At 45.0% G+C, this 18,470-nt stretch overlaps 1 gene segment (V, D, J or C); it reads right to left on the bottom strand.

The window, feature by feature from the left end:
- Positions 1-6,543: 6,543 nt before the first annotated feature.
- On the bottom strand, positions 6,544-18,223 carry LOC122546584 (Ig kappa chain V region Mem5-like). The segment is given in 4 exon segments: positions 6,544-7,418; positions 16,995-17,028; positions 17,554-17,852; positions 18,019-18,223. Coding segments are annotated over 4 exon segments (711 nt in total).
- Between the last annotated feature and the right edge of the window lie 247 nt (positions 18,224-18,470).

Below are 18,470 nucleotides of genomic sequence, written 5' to 3'. Positions count from 1 at the left end.
CTCAGTCATGTCTGAGAGACACACAGACACATCAGACACACAGGAGGCAGCTTTCTGTGGATGTTCTCCTGGGGCAGGCCTCATCAATCATGGAGCTATGGTCAGTAACAGTGCAAGCTGTGCGGCCCTGAAAGCCTGAGTCTGCAACTCAGCTCGGAAGGATATCAGCTCATTCGTCGAAACTGGTTCTGCCCTCTGCAGCCTAGCCGGTCTGCCTATGCCTTTCCACCACTCCCAGATTTTCCCTTGTGAGAAACCTCAATCTCCTGAGGGACAGCTGTTCTCAGGCCCAGCACATGATCTTGTCCCTCTGTCAGATCTTCTTCGAGAAACTCATGGCTCACCACTGCCCTCTCCAGGCTAGTTAGGGAAGGGCAATAAATAGCAGACACGTCAACGCTGTCCCCATCCTAGGAGTAATCAACATAACTGATGGACAATTCAAACAATCAAACTGGTGGAAGGTGGTTAAATCATTGCAGTGGTCAAATTTCACCTGATAGTTCCAGTATTAAGTTCAAGCTGAAGCTATCCTGGTCTCTGCTGAATTTAGACCAATTTTCATTGTTAACTTAATACATTTCCATGTTCATTCTTTCTCTCCAAACTGATCCTAATTTGAATGTTGCAAAAAACAAATCATTTTGTTGAAGCTTTTTGCCTTGGACAATTTACAAGAAATGCCACAGCAGAGGAAAATAATATTTAAACTGGCGTGTTCATAGTTACAACACCTCAACCGATCAGCACTTTCCTCATATGCAATATAAATGTCATGTTTTTCCCCTTTGATTGGTACTTTTACAATTATCCTGATTAGGGCAAAATGAAAAGCTTCATAAACCAGGCATTTTTCAGTTCAAAATTCTCAAATGACTATTTGATCCTAATTTGCTCTTTTGCTTCAGACCTGTTCAAATTCCAAGGAGTAATTCTGTCCCATTTTGAATGGAGGACTCAGTTTACCAGCACTCACCAAATTCCAATCTCTACATCAAAATATTTTTCCTGATCTCCTTCCTGTACCTGCCTTTCTGTTTGCCGACATTGACAGTAAATCTACATTTACTGTGTCGATTTCATTAAGATGTTTTGAATATCAGAATACCCTCCCTCCCTCCTCGAGATCCTGTTCTGGCGTTTCCTTGTAACCTAGACCCCCTAACCCTGTCCCATTCTGCACTGCCCCTCATAGAAGCCCATAACTGTACTCCATATTCCAGATGTGACCTAACCATTCTTCAGTACAGCTGTCCTGGCCACTCTCCCCTCCATCTCCTCACTCTCAATATTCATTCCAAAATCCCATTGGCCTTTCCCATTTCATTTTTTCCGATTTTCTTTCCCAATTTTAAGCATTTATGTTGCTCAACATCCTTTCTTGCCCACTGCAGTACATTGTTTACAATATGAGCTACACTTCATCCTTTAACGTTCTGAGTCATTACAACCAGGAAAGCTCTCAATGCAAAAATGAAATTAATCCCATTGCCCTGCTCTATCCCAACAGCTTTAATACATTTATGGTGCATTCAATGACATCTGACTCTTGTCTGTCTTACCCTCTTACACCCACTAATGGCTTTCTCTTGAGTTCTTCCTGACAAATTGCTGTTTATTGCAGTTTGGTGACACACTTTGGTAGCCGTTTGTTCGGTCTTTGAGTGTAATTCATTTTGTGCCTGATCCGTAGGGCACTCCAATTGCAATCTGGAAAATGCAGGTTCACCCATGTCATGGCCGAGGCTCCAGTGTTTCAAAGAGATGGATTTAAGCCTCACCAGTTTAATCATTTGAATTGTATGCCATTTATTTTGATTTATCCTGGGAATGAGAAAGTGAGGACTGCAGATGCTTTAGATCAGAGCTGAAAATGCATTGCTGGGAAAGCGCAGCAGGTCAGGCGGCATCCAAGGAGCAGGAGAATCGACATTTCGGGCATGAGCCCTTCTTTGGGAATGGCCCCTGGAATGGGGCAAGCTTTGATTTGTCTGCTATTTGTTGTCCTTCCCTAATTGTCCTGGAGAGGGCAGTGGTGAGCAATGTCAGATCGAGAACATAGAACATAGAACATGACAGCGCAGTACAGGCCCTTCAGCCCTCGATGCTGTGCCGACCTATGGAACCAATCTAAAGCCCATCTATCCTACACTATTCCATTTTCATCCATATGTGTATCCCGTGACCATTTAAATGCCCTTAGTGTTGGCGAGTCTGCTACTGTTGCAGACTGTGCATTCCATGCCCCTACTAGTCTCTGAGTAAATAAATTACTTCTGACATCTCTCCTATATCTATCACCCCTCAATTTAAACCTATGTCCCCTCAACATCTGAGGAAAAAGGCTCTCACTGTCCACCCGATCTAACCTTGTGATTATCTTAGTACGTCTCAATTAAGACAACTCTCAACCTTCTTCTCTGTAACAAAAACAGCCACAAGTCCCTCATCCTTTCCTCATAAGGCCTTCCCTCCCTCCCAGGCAACATCCTAGTATATTTCCTCTGAACCCTTAAGTTCTCACATCCTTTTTTTAATGCGGTGACCACAACTGTTTGCAATACTCCAATTGCAGCCACGCCAGAGTTTGTACAACTGCAGCATGACCTCATGACTCCTAAACCCAATCTCTCTACCAATAAAAGCTAACCCACCATAAGCCTTTTTAACAATCCTATCAAACTGGGTGGTAACTTTCAAGGATCTGTGGACATGAACACAGAGATCTCTCTGCTCATCTCCACTACTAAGAATCTTACCATTAGCCCAGTGCTCTTTATTCCTGTTGCTCCTTCCAAAGTGAATCACCTCACGCTTTTCTGCATTAAACTCTGCATTTGCCACCTCTCAGCCCAGCTCTGCAGCTTATCCATGTCCCTGTGTAGGCTGTAATATCCTTCAGCACAATCCACAACTCCACAAACCTCAGTGTCATCTGCAAATTTACTCAGTCACACTTCTATGCTCTCATTCAGGTCATTTATAAAAATGGCAAACAGCAGTGACCCCAAAAGAGATGCTTGCGTTACACCACTAGCAACTGAACTCCAGGATAAACATTGTCTATCAACAACCACGCTCTGTCTTCTTTCAGCTAGCCAACTTCTGATCCAAACCGCTAAATTACCCTTAATGCCATGCCTCGGTATTTTGTGGAGAACCTTATGAAATGCCTTACTGAAGTGCATATCCATCACATCAACCGTTTTACCCTCATGCACCTGTTTGGTCACCTTCTCAAAGAATTCAATAAGGTTTGTGAGGCCCAATCTACCGTGTTGACTATCCCTAGTCAACTTATTCATTTCTAGATGATTATAAATCCTATCTCTTCTAATCTTTTCCAACACTTTACCCACAACCGAAGTAAGGCTCACTGGTCTATAATTACCAGGGTCGTCTCTACTCCCCTTCTTGAACATGGGGACTACATTTGTTCTCCTCCAATATTCTGGCGCTGTTCCTGTCAACAATGATGACATAAAGATCAATGCCAAAGCCTCAGCAATCTCCTCCCTCACTTTCCAGAGAATCCTTGGATAAATCCCATCCGGCTCAGGGGACTTAAATATTTTCACACTTTCCAGAATTGCTAACTCCTCCTACTTAAGAGGGAAATCAGGATGGCAAAAAGGGAACATGAGATAGCTTTGCTTAATTGGGCTAAGGAGAATCAAAAGGGAGTTTATAAATGCATTAAGGACAAAAGAGTAATAATTAACAGAATAGGGCCTCTCAAAGATGTGTGGAACTGCAGGAGATGGGGCAGATACTAAACAAGTACTTTGCGTCAATGTTTACTGTGGAGAAAGACACAGCAGATATAGAATGTGGGGAAATAGATGGTGACATCTTGAAAAATGTCCATATTACAGAGGAGGAAGTGCAGTATGTCTTAAAATGCATAAAAATAGATAAATCACTGGGACCTGATCAGGTGCACCCCAGAACTCTGTGGGAAGCTAGGGAAGTGATTGCTGGGCCACTTGCTGAAATATTTATATCATCGATGGTCACAGGTGAGGTGCTGGAAGATCGGAGTTTAGCTAATGTGGTAAGGAAAAACCAGGAACCGGTGAGCCTGACATAGTTGGTGGGCAAATGGTTGGAGGGAGTCCTGAGGGACAGGGTTTACATGTATTTGGAAAGACAAGGACTGATTCAGCATAGTCAACATGGCTTTGTACCTGGGAAATCATGACTCACTAACCTGATTGAGTTTTTTGAAGAAGTAACAAAGATGATTGATGATGTCAGAGCAGTGGACATGATCTATATGGACTTCAGTGAGGCATTCAACAAGTTTCCTTGTGGTGGATTGGTTTGCAAGGTTAGATGACATGGAATACAGGGAGAACTAGCTACTTGGATATATAAATGGCTTGGAGGTAGAAGACAGAGAGTGATAGAGGAGGGTTGCTTTTCAGACTGGAGGCCTGTGATCAGTGGTGTGCCACAAGGATCAGTGCTCGGTCCACTGCTTTTTGTCATTGACATAATGATTTAGATGTGAACATAGGAGGTATAGTTAGTAAGTTTGCAGATGACACCAAATTGGAGATGTAGTGGGCAGTGAGGAAGGTTACCACAGAGCACAATGGGCCGATGAGTGGCAGATGGAGTTTAATTTAGATAAATGCGAGGTGCTGTATTTTGGAAAGTCAAATCAGGCCAGGATTTAGATGCTTAAGCATGGAATTACTACAGTATGGAAACAGGCCATTTGGCCCAACAAGTCCACACCGACCCTCTGAAGAGTAACCCATCTAGATCCGTTCCCCTACCCTGGTCCTTTACATTTAACCCTGACTAATGAACCTAACGTATATATGCCTGAACATTTGACAATTCAGCATGTCTAATTCCCCAAACTGCACATCTTTGGACTATGGGCGGTAACCCACGCAGACACATGGAGAAAGTACAAATTCCGCACGGACAGTCACCCGAGGCTGGAACTGAACCAGGGCTCTGGCACTGTGAGGCAGCAGTGTTAATCACTGAGGCACTGAGCCACCGTGCCTTAATGGTAAGGTACTGGGGAGTGTTGCTGAACGAAAAGACCTTGGAGTGCAGGTTCATAGTTCCTTGAAATTAGAGTCACAGGTTGAAAAGATAGTGAATAAGCCATTTGGTATGCTTTCCATTATCAGTCAGAATTTAATACAAGTGTTGGGAGATCAGGTTGTGGATGCACAGGACATTAGTTTGGCCATATTTGGAATGTTGTGTGTAAATCTGGTCTCCCTCCTATCGGAAAGAAGTTGTGAACCTTGAAAGGGGTCAGAAAAGATTGACAAGAATGTTACCAGTGTTGCTGTTTTTGTTAAGCAATGGGATGAGGCTGAACAGGCTGGGGTTGTTTTCCCTGGAATGTCGGAGGCTGAGGGGTGACCTTATAGAGGGTTATAAAACCATGAGCGCCACGGATAGGGTAAAAAGACAAGGCGTTTTCCTGGGGGGGGGGGGGGGGGGTCCAGAACTAGAAGGCATAGGTTTAGGGTGAGAGGGGCAAAGCTATCTTATGGGGCAACTTTTTCACACAGAGGGTGGTGCATGTATGGAATGAGCTGCCAGAGGAAGTGGTGCAGTTTGGTACAGTTACAACATTTAAAGGATATTTGGATGGGTGTATGAATAGGAAGGGTTTGGAGGGATATGGGCCGAGTGCTGGCAAATGGGTCTAGATTAGTTTCATACATCTGGTCGATATGGGTGAGTTGGACCGAAGGGTCTGTTTCCGTGCTGTCCATCTCTATGATTCTGAGACTCTATGAAATGCAGGAAAGCTGAGACGCAAATCCACAGACATTAACTGGGTAACAGTCACACCCACACTCAGGGACACACACCTACAGACATTAACTGGGTAACAGTCACACCCACACTCAGGGACACACACCTACAGACATTAACTGGGTAACAGTCACACCCACACTCAGGGACACACATCTACAGACATTAACTGGGTAACAGTCACACCCACACTCAGGGACACACACCTAAAGACATTAACTGGGTAACAGTCACACCCACACTCAGGGACACACACCTACAGACAGTCATGTATGATGTAAGATTCTGACTGATCCTCTTTCTGAGCTAAGTTGTCACCCAGTTCAGCTTTGAGCTGTCACTGTGAGGAACAGGCTAAGGTGGGAGAAATGAATGTAATGACTGAAGCCTCCAGCATCTGTGATTGGCCCCAGCTCATTTGAAATGTGACTCAGCAGCAGCAGAGTGGGCTCAGTGCGATCCCACCAGCTGGGTCTGGACCAACAGAGTGAAAAGGGAATGCCTCAGATTGGAATGATTGGGCCCCAGCAGATTTCAGTTTCTGTTCTGTTTAGAATCTTGTCAACTTGACAGATTCCAGATTGAAGGGATCTCTTGAAAATGATTGAAGATTGGCTCAAATCCAGTCTTTAGCTGATGTGTCATTGATTGACCATCCAAGCAGCCAACCATGACAACCATTTGCTGAAACGTAGCCAATCAGCTGAGGCTGGAGCAGTCTATATACAAAGCACTCAGAGACAGAAACTGTATCTTCTTCATCTTTATTCCCTTTTCCAGATTGACATTGACAGAAAACAGACTGCAATTAACAGCCCAGACAGAGGAAGCTGCTCAAATTCACAGCCACAATGGAGCTTGAGGCAAACACTGGTGGAGATTTTCTCAAACAAAAAGAGAATCCTGTCCCTTTAAACAGTGACAGAACCTTAAATTGGAATTGGCAGCGAAGCAGGAAGGAGATCTGGTTTACTGAAGCAGAGACTTCTGAGGTTCACGTTGATTTTGTACAGCTGACAGTCTTCAGTATTGAGGAGTTTTACTTGACTTCACAAGTCAACGCTGTCCCCAACAAACACTCCCAGAACAGAGGTAGTACAGGGTTAGATACAAATTAAATCTCCTTTACACTGTCCCACTGACCTGCCTTAACCCCTGAACCTCAGACGTGTCTCTGAGCCAGTCCCAAGAAGGAAGAGAGTTGAAATACAGTGCTGACAATGACCTTTGTCCTGCCAGCTCAGCCCTGTTCTATTTAAAGTTATGTCTCCTCTGTGGACTGTCTCAAACACTCTATACACATTCTGATCTCCTGATGCTCTTGCTGAGGGGAGAGGGGAGGGTCACGTGGGTGAGGGCACAGGAGAAGCGAGCGTTGGACTCCCAGTCAGACCCAGAGAGGGTCAGCAGGCTGCTGACACTGTAGGTGCTGTCCGAAGCTCGCAGGTAGTTGCTGGTCTGAACCCCGTCCGAAATGACTGCACCGTCCTTCTTCCACTGCACCTCCAGCTCATCGGGATAGAAGTGATTGGCAAGGCACACCAGGGTGGCAGTGCCCTTGGCATTGACCTGCTCCGGGGAGGGGGGCAGCAGGGTCAGCTTGGGCTGAGAGTTCTCACGGCCTGAAAGACAAGAGAAACAATTTTAATCTCTGCCACTCAAAGGGATTTCAACTCTCTGAACATGAACTGGCAAAACAATCCATTTTGAACATTTGTATCCAATACCTATCACACCCCATAAAAGAACAGGCATTGTTCAAAGTGCATCTTGGGATGTGGGTGTCACTGGCCATTATTGCCCATCCCTAATTGCCCCTGAGAAGGTGATGGTGAAAGAGAAGGGACAGTGTTAGACTATTGTTTAGGGAATGAATGTGGGCAGCTGGAAGGGCTATCAATGGGGGAGCATTTCAGTGACAGTGATCAGAACTCAGTGAGATTGAGAGGAGGGATGGAAATGGAGAATCATGGAGCAAGTGTAAAAGTTTTCATTTGGGAACAAACCATTTTACTGAACTGGGCAGCGATTGGGTAAAAGTGGGCTGAAAAACAAAATGCAGGGGTGAAATTAACCAGGACCTGAGGAAAGCAAAGAGCTGACAGGATGAGATGTGTCCAAATGAAGTGAAGGAAATCCCAGTGATGTTTATAATCACAGAAAGAACAAGAAGAGAATGAAGGAATGTATGAGGCCCATTCGAGAGCAGGAAGGGAACTTGTGTGCGGTGGTGAAAGATGGAGCAATGGTTCCTCAAGAAAACTTTCCATCTATTTTCACAAAAGAGAGGGACAAAGCAGAAACTGTAGTTCAGAAGGAGGACTGTGCAATATTGGAACAGCATCTTTCACATCTGAAAGACTCCCAGTTCATCCAAAGAAAAGAAAGATTCATGCTGTCCCCAAGACATTTGCAGACAGTGTGGGACTTGTTTGAAATGTGCTCACTGAAGGAATGCAGGAAATGTGGAAGCCAGATTGTACACAGCAAGATCCCACAAGCAACAATGAACCCAGGAACATTTTGAGTGATGTTTGTTCAGGGATAAATATCAGCCTGAAATACGATTCAAAGAGAAAATAACTGGAACAGTTGAATGAAAAATGAGAAAATGGATGGTAAAGGAGAAGGGAGGATTACTGGGTAGTGATGGGATTGATTGTTACCAGGAAATAAAAGGAAGGGACAGAATATTGTGAATGTCATATTGTACTGAGGAAACTTAAAAGTGCAGGGAGGCTCAACAATAGAACAAACGTAAAAGCTTTGTCTTTTAACGCACGAACCATTTGGAATAAAGTAGACAAAGTGGTACCACACAAACCAAGGGAAATAAGGAAGGTAGGGGCTCATGAGAATTTATGAAAGTGTCCAGACCATGTAATAGGATGGAGAGTATGGAAAGGATCAGGAATTGAACTTGAGGCACCGCAGGGTGGAATGGTGGATCAGTGGTTAGCACTGCTGTCTCACAGCCCCGGAGACACAGACTCAATTCCAACTGACTGTCTGTGTGGGATTTACACATTCTCCCCGTGTCTACTTGGGTTTCCTCTCATTGTCACAAAGATGTGTAGGTTAGGAGGATTATCTATGGGAATTGAAGGGTGGATGGGATACTTTTTGGAGGTTCAGACTGGGCTGAATGGCCTGCTTCAACACTGTAGGGTTTCTATGATTTCTGACGGAGGTAACTATGAGAAGGAGGCAGTCAGTGCATGACTGAGGGTGTTATACTTAGATGCACTGGGTATATGAAACAAGGTAAATGAGCCTGTAGCGCAGGGACGTGGCTGCAAGGGGATCAGGGCTGGGAACTAAATATCCAAGGATGTACATCCTATTGAAAGGAAATGCAAGGGGATAGAGGGTCAAGTGTGAAGGAGGAGCTGAAGATAATCCTTATAAGTTGGGATGTGGTATTGTGGAGACTAACGGTATCAAAATTTGTAATTCCCCAGGGTCTGATGCTCTGCAACTCAGAGTCCTTTAGAAAGTGGTGTAGAAATTGTGGACACATTAGTGAACATTTTCCAGCATTCTGTAGACTTTGACAGAGTTCCAATGGACTGGACAGTATCCAATATAACTCCACTTTTTAATAAAAGGAGGGGGAGTGAAAATGAGGAATTATACATGAGGAAAACACTGGAGTCGGTTATTAAAGATACAGTAACCAAGCATTTGGAAAGCAATGACAGGATAGGTCTAAGTCAGTATGGATTTACTAAAGGGAAATCAGGCCTGACACATCTTCTGGAAGGTTTTGAGGATGTGATCAGTAGAGAGTGGACAAGGCTGAATCAGTGGACAATAAAAACAAAAATTGATGAAACATTTCGGCAGATCTGGCAGTATCTGTGGAGAACAATCAAAGTTAGCGTTTCGGATTGAGTGACCCTCCCTCAGAACTCAGTGGATGTTGTGTGACTGGACTTTCAAAAGGCTTTTGACAAGATCCCTTACAAGAGATTAGTGAGCAAAATTAAACCTCATGGTACTGGAGGTAATGTATTGACATGGAGAGAGAAAGCAGAGAGTTGGAATAAATGGGTCCTTCTCAGAGTGGCAGGCAGTGATGAGTGGGGTACCGCAGGGTTCAGTGCTGGGACCCCAGCTGTTCACAATATACATAAACGACATGGACAAAGGAATTCAATGTAATCCCTCCAAATTTGCAGATGACACTCAGTTGGGTGGCAATGTGTACTGTGAGGAGGATGCTAAGAGGCTGCAGGGTGACTTGGACAGGCTGGCTGAGTGGACAAATACTTGGCAAATGCAATATAATGTGGGTAAATGTGAGATTATCCACTTTGGTGGTAAAGCAGGAAGTCAGATTATTAATGAATGGTGGAAGTTTAGGAAAAGGTGAGGTGCAATGAGAGCTGGGTGTCACGGTGGAACAGTCACTGAAAGGGGGCATGCAGGTGCAGCAGGCAGTGAGGAAAGCTAATGGCATGATGGCCTTCACAGTGAGAGGATTTGTGTATTGGAGTAAGGATGTCTTGCAGAATTAAACAGGGCCTTGGTGAGGCCTCACCTTGAGTATTGTGTGCAATTTTGGTCTCCTAGTCTGAGGAAGGACATTCTTGCTATTGAGGGAGTCCAGCAAAGGTTCACCAGACTGATTCCCGGGACGGCAGGACTGACATATGAGGAAAGTCGGGATTGTCTGGGCTTGTACTCACTGGGATTTAGAAGAATGAGGGGAATCTCACAGAAACATGTAAAATCCTGATGGGATTTGACAGGCTTGATGTTGGAAGAATGTTCCCAATATTAGGGAAATCCAAAACTCAGGGTCAAAGATCACGAATAAGAGTTAAGTTATTCAGACATTATGAACCTGTGGAATTCTCTGCCACAGAAAACTGGTGGGGCCAGTTTTTTCGATATATTCAAGAGGAATGTGGCACTTGCAGCTAAAAGGATCAAGGGATATGGGGGGAGAGTGGGAATGGGATACGGAGACTGCATAATCAGTCATGATCATATTGAACGGTGATGCAGGCTGTAAGGGCTAAATGGTCTATTCCTGCACCTATTTTCTATGTTTCTGTGTTTCTAATGATCTGTAGATGGGCAGGTTGGGGTGTTGGGAAGCGAGTTTCCTCTGTCAGGAAGAACTGAAATTACATCGACAGCAAGAGGAAATATGGAGTGGGAAAGCATAGAATCTGTGTGAGTCAACTTAAGAAACCACAAAATAGCAAAGGGCCTGATGGGAGTTATGTACAAACCTCCTCACAGTAATCGGGATGTGGGTCAGGAAATAAATCAGGAGATAGAAAAGGCATGTAAGAAAGGGATTATTACAATAGTCATGGGGACTGCAATATGCAGGTGGACTGGGAAAGTCAGGTTGGGAATGGATCTCAAGGAAAGGAATTCATGGAATGTCTGCGAGAGGCTGTTTTGGGACAGTTTGTGGTTGAGACCCTAGGAAACAGGTAATTCCGGATTCGGTGATGTGTAATGAGGCAGCCCTGATTGGGGAGCTGAAGGTGAATGAACCCTGAGGAGGCAGTGACCATAATGTGTTAGAATTCACCCAGCAGTTCGAGAGGGAGAAGCTGGAATTAGATGTAGTAATAGGAGTTAATGACAAGTTAGACAAAGGAGAGCCAATGGATATGATCTATTTGGATTTCCAGAAGGCCTTTGACAAGTTGTCACACAGGAGGTTGCTAAATAACATAAGAGCCCATGGGGTTTGGGGCCCCGTACTGACATGGACAGAGAGTGGAAATAAATGGGTCGTTTGCAGGATGGCAGCTGGTGCCTCATGCAGTTCAGCAGGGGGCAGTGTTGGGACCTCAGCTATTCATGTAACAATTAATTATATATTAACGATCTGGGAAAAGGGACTGAGGGCATTGTTGGTAAATTTGCTGATGACACAAAGATGAGGGGAGGGACAGAGAGAGTTGAGGAAGCAGGGAGGCTGCAGAAGGATTTGGAAAGGCTCAGAGAGTGTGCAAAGAAGTGGCTGATGTAATACAAAGTGGGAAAGTATAAGGTTATGCACTTTGGTGGGAAGAATAGAAGCTCAAACTGCTTTCTAAGTGGGGAAATGTGGAATTCTGAAGCACAAAGGGACTTAGGAGTCTTCTTCAAGGCTTCTCTGAAGGTTAACATGTAGCTTCAGTTGGCAACTGGGAAGACAAATGCAATGTTAGCATTCATTTCACCTGAGTTAGAATATAAGAGCAGGTATGTCCTGCTGAGGCTGTATGAGACTCTGGCCAGACTGCATTTGGAATATTGTGAACAGTTTTGGGACCTGTACCTCAGGAGGGATGTGCTTGTATTAGAGGAGGTCCAGAGGAGGTTTATAAGAATGACCTTGGGGGTGACAGCCTGGTCTGATGAGGAGCGGTTGAGGACTCTGGATGTGTACTTGATGGAGTTCAGAAGGCCATGAGGGATCACATTGAAACTTACAGAATACTGAGAGGCCTGGATAGAGTGGATGTGGAGAAGAATTTTCCACAAGGAAGAGAAAATCAGATCAGAAGGCACAGTCGCAGAGTTAAGGGATAACCCATTACGACTGTGATGAGGAATTTCTTCTGCCAGAGGGTGGTTAATCTGTGGAAATCATTGCTGTGGAGGCAAAATCATTGAGTGTATTTCAGACAGATATTGATAGGCTCTTGATTGGAAAGGCAATCAAACATAATGGAAGAATGGTTGTGAGAAACACATCAGCCATAACCAAATGGCACAGCAAACTTAATGAGGCGAATGGCCTAATTCTGCTCCGATATCATAAGGTCCTTTGGTATTTTGAAGAGACTCTGCCAAACCCCAGAACCCTAAAAGCACTGGACCGTGAGCCCTGCTGTAGCTGTTTGTCATCAGAACTTTGCCAAGAGATAACCAAAGAGTGGAAAGAATGTGCATCCAGTTCCATTTGGGAACTTCAGTGTGTTTCCCAGATTATGGAATACCATGATTACTGGAAGTGTGGTCAGTGACAGCAGTTGGAGCTCCGGGTTTCGGAGCTTGACCAGCAGCTGGTGTCAGTGCGGAGCGTCCGTGAGGCTGAGAGCTCCGTGGAGAGCACGTTTCTAGATGTGGTCACTCTGAAGCTTCAGAGTATGCAGGGAGAGAGGGAATGGGGAAGCAGCAGACAGTCCAAAAGGACCAGGCAGCTAGTACAGGAATTCCCTGTGTATATCCCATTCTCCAACTAGGATTCAGTTTGGAATCCTGATGAGAATGATGGTTCATCTGGGGAGTGCAGCCACAACCAAGTCCCTGGCACCACGGGCGGGGTGGTGGGGGGGGGGGGGGGGGGAGGGGGTGGAGGGAGCGGGCACAGCTGTACAGGGACGGCACAAGGAATACTGGAAGAACGATAGCGAGAGGAGATTCGAGAACGGGGGGCAATCGATAGGTATTTGTGCAGCTGCAGATGGGAATCCAGGATGGTGTGTTGTCGCCCTGGTGCCAGGGTCAAGGATGTCACTGAGCAGCTGCAGAGCACCCTGAGGGGAGAGGGGGAACAGGCAGCAGTGGTGGTCCACATCGGTCCCAGTGGCAGAGGGAGAAAAGGGGTATGGTCCTGCAGTCAGAACTTTGGCAGGAAATTTGTAGCAGGAGCTCAAAAACAGAAATCTCTGGATTACTCCAAGTGCCCCACATAAGTGAGAATTGGAACAGGAGGATAAAGCAGATGTATGTGAGGCTGGAAATATGGTCCATGAGGGAAGGCTTTAGATTCTTGGCATTTTGGGAATGATTCTCGGAGAGATGTGACCTATATTGAATAAATAGGTTGCTCCTGAACAGAGCTGGAACTGAGTTTCTTGTGGGATGATTGCTAGTGCTGTTGGAGAGGGTTTAAGCTGACATGGAAGGGCTGTGGGAGCCAGGAGAGAACATCCAAGGGACACAGAATCCTGGAAGAGTAAGGAATAGTAACTTAATAGGCAGTTTCAGAGTGAGGGAGAGAATAATAATTTCTAAACCCAGCTGACTGTGCATGTATGGGACTGCACGGAGTGAGGCGAATAAGATTGGGGAGTTACAGACGCAGATTGCCAAGCGGAAATCTGATGTTGTTGCTCTAACAGATGAGGCTCAAATAAGGACCGGACTGAGTGTTAAATATTCCTGGATACAAGGTTTTCAGGAAAGATAGGAAAGAGGGGAAAGGGTGAGAGGTGTGGGATTAATTAAGGAGATCGGTGCAGAGTTGGAGAAAGAGGATGTCCCAGGGGGGTCAAGAACAGAAGCGATTTGGTTCAAGATAAGGAACAAAAAAAGGTGTAATCAGATTGTTCAGTGCAGTCTGTAGGTCACCGACGGGTGGGAAGGATGTAGAGGGGAATCTGCAAGAAATTCACACTGGGATAGTAACAGTGTGAAGGGCAAAGAGGGGCCAGAGTTTTGAGAGTGTGTTCAGGTGAATTTTCTCCAGCGGTGTGTTCCCATTCCAATGAGAAACAAAGCTCTCCAAACCTGGATCTTGGGAATGAGGAGGCACAAGTAGATCAAGTGTCAGTGAGAGGACATTTAGGGAAGAGTGACAATTGTATCACAAGGTTTAGGGTGACAGTGGAAAAGGACAAAGGACAATCCAGAGTAAAGTCATGATCATGGATCGTATTCCATGGATAATCTCCAAATATCTCACACTTCAAAATTTTCACCTTTTTTTTTCAAACAGAATATGAATGAGTCACAAAACTAATATTTTGCCTCAATATTTACCACTAATAAAGGTAGTGAAGTGAAGGAAATAAATGTTGCTGTCTTGAGAAGAGGTGCGGTGACCGGTTCTTTAAACTCATAAAGGTAGACAAATCCCCAGGACCTGATCAGGTCAATCCCAGTATTTTGTGTGAAGCTTGGGAAGAGACAGCGACACCCTTTGCGGAGATGTTTGGATCATCAACAGCCACAGGTGATGTGCTGGAAGACTGGAGCATGGTTAATATCGTGCCATTATTTAAGAAGGTCTGCAAGGAATTATAGACTGGTGAGTCTGATGTCAGTGGTGAGTAAGTTGTTGGAGGGGATTTTGAAAGACAGGATTTACATGCATTTGTAAAGACAAGGATTGGTTAAGGAGAGTCCACAAGGCTTTGTAAGTGGGAAATCGAGTCTCAAAAATTTGATTGAGCCTTTTGAAGACATGACCAAGAATATAGCTGAGGGCAGAGTGGTAGATATTGCCTACATGGACTTTAGCAAGGCCTTTGACAGGTACCGCATGGACAACTGGTTAGTAAGGTTAAATCAAATGGGATCCAGGGATAGCAAGCCAATTGAAACAAAATTGGCTTAATGGTTGGAGACAGAGAGTGGTGGTAGAAGGTTATTGTTCAGACTGGAAGTCTGTGACCAGCAGTGTGGTAAAAGGATTGGTTCGGGGTTCGTCATTGTTCATCATTTATAGAAAATATTTGAATGAAAATATAGGAGGTATGGTTTGTGAGTTTGCAGATGACACCAAAATTGGTGGCTTAATGGGCAGTGACGAAGGCTATTTGAGAATACATTTACAATACATTTATCTCAATACGTATTGAGATAATAATGAGGTGTTGCATTTTGGTACAAAAACCAGTCCAGGGCTAACACAGTTAATTATGGGGACATGGGGAGTTTTGTCAGGTAGGGAGGCACATAGTGCCTTGAAACTGGTATCACATGGAGACAGAGTGGTAAAGAAAGCATTTCGTATACTTGCCTTCGTCAGTCAGAGCATTGAGTACAGGAGTTGGGACATTATGTTTCAGCTCTCCAAGATATTGATCAGGCCACATTTCTGGTCACCCTGCTATTGGCTAGATGTCATTAAACTGGAAACAGTGTAAACAAGATGACAAGGATGTCATCGAGACTGGATGATTTAAGTTATAAAGAGTGGCTGGTTAGGCCTGAGCTATTTTCCTTGGAAGATCAGAGGCTACAGGGTGACATTTTAGAGGTTTATAAAATCATGATGGGCAAAGATAAGGTGACGAGCCAAGGTCTTTTCCACGGGGTTGGGGAGTCCAAAACTAGAGGGCAGAGGTTTAAAATGAAAGGGGAGAGATTCAAAAGTGACCTGAGGTGCATCTCTTTCACATAAAGGGTGGTGCATGTATTGAATGAGCTGCCAGAGGAAGTCATGACATTTGAACAGGTGCATGGATAGGAAAGATAGAGGAAGAAATGACCAAAATGCAGGCAAATGGGACTACGGGGAACAGATAAGGTGAATAATTCATGCAGGATATGAATACTTTGAAGATGGGTAAAAAAAATTCCCATGGAAGGTTCGGGGATGTGGAACATGAGCTATGAAAATATATTGGAGAAGTTTGGATTGTCTTCCTTGGAGAAATGAAGGCTGAGAGGAAAGTTGTTTGAAGAATTCAACATCAGGAGGCGTCAAGACAGAGTAAATAGGGAGAAAATGCTCCCAATCCAGAAAGGATTGAGAGCGAGAGACCACAGATTGAAAGTAATCAGTAAAAGAAGCAAAAATGAGATGAGGAAAAGCAGTTTCAGCCAGTGAGTGGTTAAGGTGTGGAATGCACTGCCTGAGTGTGTGGTGGAGGCAGCTTCAATTGAAACATTCCGAAGGGAATGAGACAGTTATTTGAAAAGGAACAATGTGCAGGGTGACACGGAGAAGGCAGGAGAATGACACTCAGTGAATTGCTCATTCAGAGAGCCAGTACACACAGGATGGACAGAATGGCCTCCTTGTGCACTGTAACAATTCTGTGATTGTGTGATTGAGCAGAGTTAAAGCTGGGGGAGGTGGGAGCTCGGTGTCTCACTGTGCTGCTGCTGCTGCTGCTGCTGCTGCTGCTGCTGAGGTCAGTGAGATCAGAGACTGGGACAGGGAGCCAGAGCTCACATCAAAATCTGCCCCGTGTCTGTCACACTGAGACTGGCAGGAGGCTACTCACTGATTTCACTCCATGCTGCAGGAATGGGACCACAGGCTGCAAATGGCCAGAGCTCCTCCACATGGTGAGTAAAACTGACTGACTTAGATCTTGCTTTTTAAAGGGGGCAATGGAAGGAAAGAAATACAGCTGGACACGCTGTTAGACACAGTGCTCCTCAATCAACCATTTCATTCACTGCAGCTCCCCACTAACACCTTCAACAATTCAGCATTTGTATTTTAGAAAGTGTGTTTAGAAATTGAAAGGGTTAATAACGGAGGATTGAGGTTTACTTACTCAGTCTGAGCTTGGTTCCTTTACCAAACGTAAGCCACAGTGAGAGCTCCCAGTGCAGAGGCTGTACAAAAACCTCTGCTCTCTGCTTCCCTCTGTCACTCTCACCCTCTCCCTGTCTCTGTCTGTCGCTCACTCACACTCAACCTCTCCCTGTCTCTCTCTGCCTCTCACTCACACTTACCTTCTCTCTGTCTGTATCTGTCTCCCATGCCTTCTTTCTCTGTTTTTCTCATTCCATTTTCCCCCCTCTCTCTCTATCATGCTCTCTATCTCTCTGGCTCTGCGTTGTGTCTAGCAGTGCTCAAGCAGTTTGTGAACATTTTTTTATTTGTTAAATCTTGCAGCTGTTCTTCCCATGTGACCATGGAGTGTAAGAGGGAAACTTGAGGCCTTCAGTGAGCGGTGGACACAACAGGGACTGGAGTGTGTAGGGGATAGTGACAATCCCAATATGGTTTAATTTATTCAGTTTAATTTTAACATAACTGTGGGATGTGTCAGTACAGGAGGTGGGACTATGTGTATTGAGATTTTTGTACGACTCTGCATCACTGTGCCAAGGCCAGCTCTCACTCTGCATACAGTAATAATCAGCGACATCCTCGTTCTGAACGTTGCTGATTGTCAGGGTGAAGTGTGTGCTGGACACTTCTCTCCCGGTGAATCTGCTGGAGACTCCTGTGTATCGTGTTGCTGCATCGTAGATCAGGAGAGAGGGTTTCTGACCTTCTCGCTGCTGGTACCATTCAACATCACCACTGGCACTCTGACTGGATTTACAGGTGATGGTTGCAGTCTGGCCCAGTCCCACTGACAGCACCGGGGGAGACTGCGTCATGATGATGTCCCCACTGATACCTGAGGGGTCAGAGAGAAACACAGTGAAATCAGAACTGTCACAGAAAGAGCCTGTCAAATGAGAGATTGTTGGAGACACTGAGCATTCAGCATTTTCCCTTCAATCACAAGTCAGTGGAATTGGAGAGCAGCTAAAGATTCAAGGTGGAAGGAGAGAGATTTGTACCTGCGACACAGAATGCCAGGGGCCAGATCAGCTGGATGTGTGAAATCATGGTGTGTGCTCCTGTCCCTGTGCCTGGTTCCTGATAAACTCTCCCTTCACTGGGCTCTGCTTTATAAAGCTGCAGCTTGTAAGAGTCTGACTGGGTGTTCCTCAGTATGTAAATGGCATCAGGCAGAGAGAGCCACGTCAGCCCCTCACACTTCCTCTTCTCTCTCTTTCTCTCTCTCTCTCTCTCTCACTATTTCTTCCTTCCCTCCTTCCTCCCTCCCTTTTCCCATTTTTCCCTTTCTCCGCTTTCACTTGAATATATTCCTGTCATTCATTGACTTACTCCCTCTTTTTATATTTCCATTTCTGACTGTCTTCTCACAATTATATAGCCACTTATATCCTTCGCTTTTTCCATGTATGTTTGATACTCTGTTTATCTCCCTTACCTTCTGTGTTGGTTG

The sequence above is a fragment of the Chiloscyllium plagiosum genome, unplaced genomic scaffold, assembly GCF_037043375.1.
Source record: "Chiloscyllium plagiosum isolate Xiang-an unplaced genomic scaffold, Cpla_swu_hap1 HiC_scaffold_9, whole genome shotgun sequence".
Lineage (NCBI taxonomy): Eukaryota > Metazoa > Chordata > Chondrichthyes > Orectolobiformes > Hemiscylliidae > Chiloscyllium > Chiloscyllium plagiosum.
Note: the sequence above shows the minus strand (reverse complement) of the source record. Positions and strands in the feature narration are given on the sequence as shown.